This window comes from Papaver somniferum, chromosome 6 (genome assembly GCF_003573695.1).
Source record: "Papaver somniferum cultivar HN1 chromosome 6, ASM357369v1, whole genome shotgun sequence".
Lineage (NCBI taxonomy): Eukaryota > Viridiplantae > Streptophyta > Magnoliopsida > Ranunculales > Papaveraceae > Papaver > Papaver somniferum.
Window position 1 is genome coordinate 80,786,093 of NC_039363.1, and position 6,718 is coordinate 80,792,810.

Consider the following 6,718-nt stretch of genomic DNA (forward strand, 5'->3'; position numbering starts at 1 on the left):
TTAAAGTTGAAAAACATGCATGATTGCATTTCACTGTCAATCCTAAAGATAGAATCACAGAGCGGGTCTTAATAAATTCCACCAAACTCTCTTCCATGGCATATCTCTTAACCCCGATCCCATCCTCCGGGATCCACACACTGCTTCCATCCTAATATCAGCAGTTACTCAGTGTCCACTCTTTCCTGGCCCTGTGCTTGGTGTAGCAATTAGAACCACTTGTAGATGGCCTGCAATTGCATGAATGGCCAATATCAAACGTAAAAATATTTCAAACATCTCAATAAAATCATGAGCCGGTCTTAATAAATTCCCCCATACTCCTCTTCAATGGCATCCGCATATCTCTATCCAATCCTTCTGGGATCCACATTGTTTGGTTTCCAATTATTCCCATGAACATAATGGATTACGGGTTCAAATCACGCTTCCACAACAACAATAACAGTTCTTTTGGGACCTAATAATACATTGAAACGTCAATCTAGAGTCCACCCAAGCCAAAGTGTTTGGACCTAGGAGAAGCTATAATACCATATTGCTTATGTAAACATCAACTGAATTATGTAATATATAACCGAAAAAACAATTTTCACATGTAGATTTTTGTTCTTTACCAACCTATCCAAGGAGATTAAAAAAAAGTATGCTATGGTAATGGTATTCACCAAATAGGAAATAGCTTACCTCATCATGTTGCAAACATGATTCACTAAGATACAATAGGTGAGTTGTGCATAAAATTACATCAGATGTCTTACCTTACCAACCACACCCAAAAGATAACCCAGTTTGCTTATACAACATTGCTGTTGGATATTCTAGTAGTCATGACTAAATTTATCAAAAGACAGTGCTTAATCAGCACCAAACTACACAGAAACCCCACCACTTGAAAAGTGTAAATTCTCAAAATGAAAGTAAAGTTATCAACTGATCATTATCACTTCCACTACCAAAACTATCATCATTTCATTATCTTTACCATTTCTTTAATTTTTTTTTCTATTCTATATCAATTTTCAAAGTTCTGTCTCACTGAGACACCTATTAAAAAACATGCAATTCTTTTTTTGGTTGCAGACTCAATCCAAGATAGAATCAATGGGTGACAATAAATTACATTCAATGGCAAATTTATGACAAACAGTGTTGCCATCAAAATCAATATCCCTCTCTTCTTGGGCCTGGTAATAACATTTATATATAAAATTCTTGCCCATATGATATCTAATCTCTAATCTCATCTTATCTCTCTCTTCTGCATCTGTCTCTCTAGATCTCTGTGTTATGTTATCCAACCCTTAAATGCAAGAAGAGTGAAGCAAAAGGATGACTAACTGGTGGTGAGGGTAATGTGGCCATTGCTCCTTTCAACACAGTCATTTTCCGTACAGGTTGTGTGTGTCTTGTAGGGCCACTTGGCAGGTTTTACACAACGCATTGGTTCGTAGGAGGAAAAAAAAAAGTGAACACAAAAGTATCTATAAATAGTGGGCGTTTGTGAGTTCTGTTCATATTGTACTAGTATTTCTGTTTTGAGGGAGTGTGAGTATATTTTTGTTTGCTTCCCTCAGAAAAGAATATCTTTGTGTGGAGAAGAAAATGAGTTCTACTGCACCTGTCTTTGGAGTTAGTCCAGGAAATGTTCCAGTGTTTCATGGAAGTGATCTGAAAGTGGTTGACAGAAGAGTAAGGATAACAGAGTTGGTATTGAGGTGTGTGATATTTGGACTAGGTGTTCTTGCAGCTTCTCTTGTTGGGTTTGATGTACAGGTTAAAAAGATCTTCTCTATTGAGAAGAAGGCTCAGTTTACTGATATGAAAGCTCTTGTGTAAGCACTTCTTTCTCCTCTGTTTAGATTGGTTATGATTTTGATGAAACCCATTTAGAAATGGATGTTATGATAATCTAATTGAAAAAATTTCCATATTTTGCGAAACAGGTTCTTGGTGATTGCAAATGTGATAGTTGCAACATATTCATTGCTTCAAGGGTTAAGATGTGTTGTGAGTATGCTCAGAGGAAATTTGCTCTTCAACAAGCCTTTAGCTTGGGCCATCTTCTCCGGTGATCAGGTACAGACTTTTACTGTCTTCCTCCACTTGTAAAACATGTATTGAAATTTTAGGAAGGGAACAATTAAACACGTAAACCTTAGACCCATGAATCTGTAGTGTACATGTCTGCCACATGGCTCCCAGAAACACTAGATCTACGGTGAACATTGGAGCTATTAAACGTTGGTCCCAACAACCCAATCTTGCATGTAGCCGTTGGTAATATGTACTGCAAGAAATAAATAAACTTGAGAAAAGTCCGAGAAGGATAAATGAGTCGTTGGGTGGAGCATTCAATAGAGTATTAACTATGGTGGGTAAAACCTATATCTTGTGAAGCAAACCCTATATGAAGGCATCACACAGGCTCTTGACAGGTCTTATTGGATGGTTATAGTTATGGGTCTCAGTTAATTTCCCTAGGGTAGCCTTAAATTTGACAGAACTGACCCAGGAGGATGGATGAATTCCTCTACTTTCAGAAAAAGGCAGATAATGTTTCATTGTTTGCATATATAAAAATAAAGAAGAAATTAGATGGCTGATAACTTTTGATCAATGACGCAGATGATGGCTTACTTGATATTTGCTGCGGTGGCGGCTGCTGGACAATCTGCAGTGTTTGCCGAGTTGGGTCAACCAGAATTGCAATGGATGAAGATATGCAACATGTATGATAAATTTTGTACTCAAGTAGGGGAAGGAGTGGCAAGTTCCCTTATTGTTAGTCTTAGTATGCTGACTCTGTCTTGTATATCAGCTTTTAACCTGTTCCGCTTGTATGGAGATAATAAAGGCAAAAGCAATGGAAGATGGTAGATAATCATAATCCAGCTTTGTAACTTGGTTGGGAGTTTTAACATACAGCATAAGTATGCTTTTGTTAACTATTTTGAATGTAATAATAAAGGGATGTTTTCTGATGAAATGTAGTTGATTTTATGATTAATGAATCTCCTGGAATGTAATTTGCCAAAAATGTCCATCTTTTTTTTAATGTATTTTGTTGGGGAAATCTCTTTCTCATCAACTGGTCAAGGAGTTTCTCTGTTTAATTTCAACTCACATTAGAAGGCAATGGATTTTGCTAAGAGAAAAAAAATTGATCAGTAAAGAGGTGCTGCCGTGTTTTGAGTAGCTGACATTACCACTGTACTAGAATGACATCGGCTACGATCTGGTTTTAACGAAATGAACTTTCTATAGGAATTTTACAAAACAAAACTGTAAAATGGTTAAGTAGTACTCATCAATCATCATTTAAAAGGAATGGAATACTAGCATTGGAAGATCAGAGAAAAAGTAAAGCATCAAATCCCATTTATGAACTTATTTCTAACAGGAACCAGGGTACAACAATTGATCTCATTTTCAGTTGATAAACTGATCTGAATGACAGTCACGTCCCAATATAACATGTGGGACTATATATTTGTACATTTTCGTAATCTAATTGTCTCAAATACTACAGATTTGATGTCATGAAAGTAATCTAATGTTTAATTGGAATAGAAGTGAAGTCAGTTTTTATTACCCTATGATATAGTTTGAAGCAGCTCTTCTGGAATCGCTGCTGGGTCAAGGTCACAGCACCCATCTGGCAAATTAGCTTTCCCTTCGATCAACCACGACGGTACTTGATGCGAAAATTGTAGAATCTCTTTACTCGGAATCCATCGAATAATGTCTTTGTCTGTCCTCCTTTGATATACAGTCCTGAACCCGTCCAGCTTAACAAGTGGGTTAACACAAACCCCTAGATTTTCAGTGTAATCATCAAGAACTTCCACCATTTCATATTTGTTTGTTGTTTTCTCTGTAGTTATATTATTCCAGTCCGATGACCAATTCATATACACGGCCCATATTTCACCTCTTTTAGGGACAATTTGGATGACTCCCCCCTTTCCAGTCTTCTCCCCACAAACAACATGAGAGAAAATATTGACCGTGCCAATAACATCAGAGTTACCTGCCTTGAAATATCCACATGCTTTGGCCCCTTGCCCATGTTCAGCTTCACTCTGGAAATTCAAGTAGCTTACACGAATTTTGAATGGTTTCAAGGAAATTACCTGCCGGGTCAAACAATACAAGCGTGGCATGCCATCTTCCTCATCATACAAAGCCCATATCTGTTTCGCCTTGAAGCAACCCTCGGATCGTTCCATGTCAAAATCATGGAAGTCGGGGTCAGGAACCACTATTGAGATTGTACCAGGTATTGCTGATTGATCAGTAGAGACACCCAGGTCTGCCGTTGTAGTTACTAGCTCTGTTGTGGTCATTAGCTCTTCAGACTTGCCAACTACTTGTAGAGCCTTTGCCTTCTCCACAGCGTCAGCCAATTTCATCTCCTCCAACTTCTCCCTGATTGCTTTGCTTGCCTTGTCAATTAATAATTGACGAGCATCAAATGCTGGCACAATAGTGGAATGTCTAGCAGGCGCCACATTTGCTTTCCGTGCTTTGGCACTACACTCGGCCTTTCCATTCCCATTGACCAATCTGACATCTGGATTCATAGATTCTGGACCTATTTCAACATTGGCATTTTTACCAGTATATTTTCCATCAACCTTCCTTTTCTTCTCAGGTCTTTCAGGCTTCGGAACACTGGCTATCGCGACATTCTTCTTAACCATAAGATTTTTACCGTTGGTTGCCGTCTTCTCACCAGTTACTCTTCGTTTCTGCTTGGGTTTATGTAATACACCAGAAGTAGTCATGGATGCCTGACCACCTACAACCTCACCAGACGTTTCGCTGAATGAGTTCCATTGAAAAGTCTGATTCACGGTAGTCAATCCAGAATGAAATCCAGCACTGGCCCCTGTTAAAACAAAACTATCTGTTGGGATGTATGTGACCTGGTTACCATGCCCATATTCTGTGTAAACAAATTGCACCGATCCGTTTAAACAAGGCTCTGTTTCTGTAGCCAAAAAGGTCTTCCGGCAATTCTTACAAGTGAGTCTGTTATTCACGTACTTACGAAGATACTCATACTGAACACTGCATGAAGTGCAGATTGTCCAGAAAGTAGTCGATTTTGCTATGTTATGAGAATTCAGTGGGCTAGAATAATGGTTCAAACCTTGAAAAACAGAAGTTTGAACGGCATAATAAGCTGGATGGAAAAATGAGGCTACTGTTGCTTCACTTCTCCTCAGATCATAAGAAGCTCTTTTGTTACTATCGGATAGCAATGCCCAAGCTTCAGACACAAGTTTGAAAGCTCCATCTGCTCCTACAGTCTTGTTCTTATCAGGGTGAAGAATCAAAGCCAATTTCTTAAACTGTTTCTTAACCATACTGTCATCTGCCAATGGAGTCAATCCAAGAACCGCATAGAAATCAACCTCTCCATGAATGTCGACCTTAGTAGAAGCTAGATGCACGTCAAACGTGGTGAGCATTTGAGAAATGCCTTTGAGTTTCGGATACAGTTTTTGAGCTTTGGCAGCATACTTCTTTGCACCAACGAAGTCTTGCTTAGTAAATCGCCTTTCCGCAATTCCTTTAGCCCTTAATGCATCCTCTTTGCTGGTATCCATATATAAATCTCATACACTTAAAACAACACTAGAAAATGAAAACCCAGTTAAGCACACCAAAAAACCTGGATCAGCAAAGCTTTGTTAGCAACACAAAATAAATTGTCTAGGGATTTTACAAGTTCCAATTTACAAACATAACAGAAATGTCAGCATCATAGTAAAAGTTTCAATTTTTTCAGAACCTGAAATTGGGGTTTCCAATTGGTCAAAGAACTTCATTGAAAGATGACAAACAAGAAAATTGTTTTCTAGGGTTGATGATATGCAAACAGAAAGACCCAGAGTTCAAAAATGAAAACCCATTTCACACTGACCAAATAACACACATTACCAAACAAAAAATTCCAAACTTTACCAAAAATTACTGTATAAACAGAATAATTAAGCTTAACTTAAACAAAAACATCAAGAATTAACCAAAAAGAAAACACTTACAGAGGACAAATTCAAGTGAAGGTGGTCAGGAAGATGAAAACCCAGATCTTGAAATCTTCATTGATGTGGTTTCTGCTTTCATAATTGCTCACTCTCTTTGTCTATAACTTTCTGTCTCTACTCTCTAGTGTTAAAAGAAACTGACATGAAAACGGAAAACACAGAAAATCATGTAAGCGTTTACCATGTCAAACACAAAAGTGGAATAAGAAAAGAAAATGGGACGACTCTATTTTTGTTTCTGGAGAAAATGTGGGTCAGATCCCGATGACCGTCTGGTGGAATGTGACAAAGATTCCGTTCATTGTCAAAACGAAACCTTGTTCTTTTAGTGAAAGAAAGACGCTGAAATTAAAGAAAGTTTGTTACTTTAACGGATTATTATTGGATTGGGTTTTCCCAAATTGCGAGGCAGTAGTATCCAAGGACCAAGTTATACTGTTTCCAGATTGTATTGATATGACTTGGGGGAGTTAGCCCATACCGAACCGGTCCGGACTTCTGACAAACTCCATCACTATTGGGGACTGACACCACTTGACTACTACAGGACAACAACGTGTTTGGTACTGGTAGATTCCCGTCCGATCCAATGCTCCAATGTTGTTCATTACTTGCTAGATTATGGAAGTGCTTTGAATGACTTCTTCTCTTTTCATAGT

At 38.2% G+C, this 6,718-nt stretch overlaps 2 protein-coding genes across 4 annotated transcripts; one reads left to right on the forward strand and one right to left on the reverse strand.

Annotated features, from left to right (window-relative positions):
- The first annotated feature begins 1,240 nt into the window (after positions 1-1,240).
- On the forward strand, positions 1,241-2,982 carry LOC113285800 (CASP-like protein 2B1). Its single transcript, XM_026534557.1, has 3 exons — positions 1,241-1,835; positions 1,947-2,079; positions 2,629-2,982. The coding sequence occupies exons 1-3, from the start codon at positions 1,606-1,608 to the stop codon at positions 2,878-2,880; spliced, it is 615 nt and encodes a 204-aa protein (XP_026390342.1). The 5' UTR covers positions 1,241-1,605; the 3' UTR covers positions 2,881-2,982.
- Positions 2,983-3,352: 370 nt separating this feature from the next.
- On the reverse strand, positions 3,353-6,459 carry LOC113288140. 3 transcript variants are annotated; one of them, XM_026537098.1, is made up of 2 exons: positions 6,057-6,459; positions 3,353-5,646 (listed from the first exon to the last, which is right to left on the reverse strand). In XM_026537098.1, exon 2 carries the CDS (start codon positions 5,616-5,618, stop codon positions 3,597-3,599), a length of 2,022 nt encoding a protein of 673 aa, XP_026392883.1. In that variant the 5' UTR covers positions 5,619-5,646; positions 6,057-6,459; the 3' UTR covers positions 3,353-3,596. The 3 variants fall into 3 exon arrangements, with proteins under 3 accessions (XP_026392883.1, XP_026392882.1, XP_026392884.1); XM_026537097.1 differs by having other exon boundaries at positions 3,353-5,683; XM_026537099.1 differs by having other exon boundaries at positions 3,353-5,607; positions 6,057-6,458.
- Positions 6,460-6,718: the final 259 nt, after the last annotated feature.

Coding starts and splice junctions, on each gene's coding strand:
- LOC113285800 (XM_026534557.1), top strand. CDS start 1,606: ATGAGTTCTACTGCACCTGTCTTTGGAGTTAGTCCAGGAAATGTTCCA. Junction 1,836..1,946: donor ACTGATATGAAAGCTCTTGT/GTAAGCACTTCT, acceptor TTTGCGAAACAG/GTTCTTGGTGATTGCAAATG. Junction 2,080..2,628: donor CCATCTTCTCCGGTGATCAG/GTACAGACTTTT, acceptor TCAATGACGCAG/ATGATGGCTTACTTGATATT.
- LOC113288140 (XM_026537098.1), bottom strand. CDS start 5,618: ATGGATACCAGCAAAGAGGATGCATTAAGGGCTAAAGGAATTGCGGAA.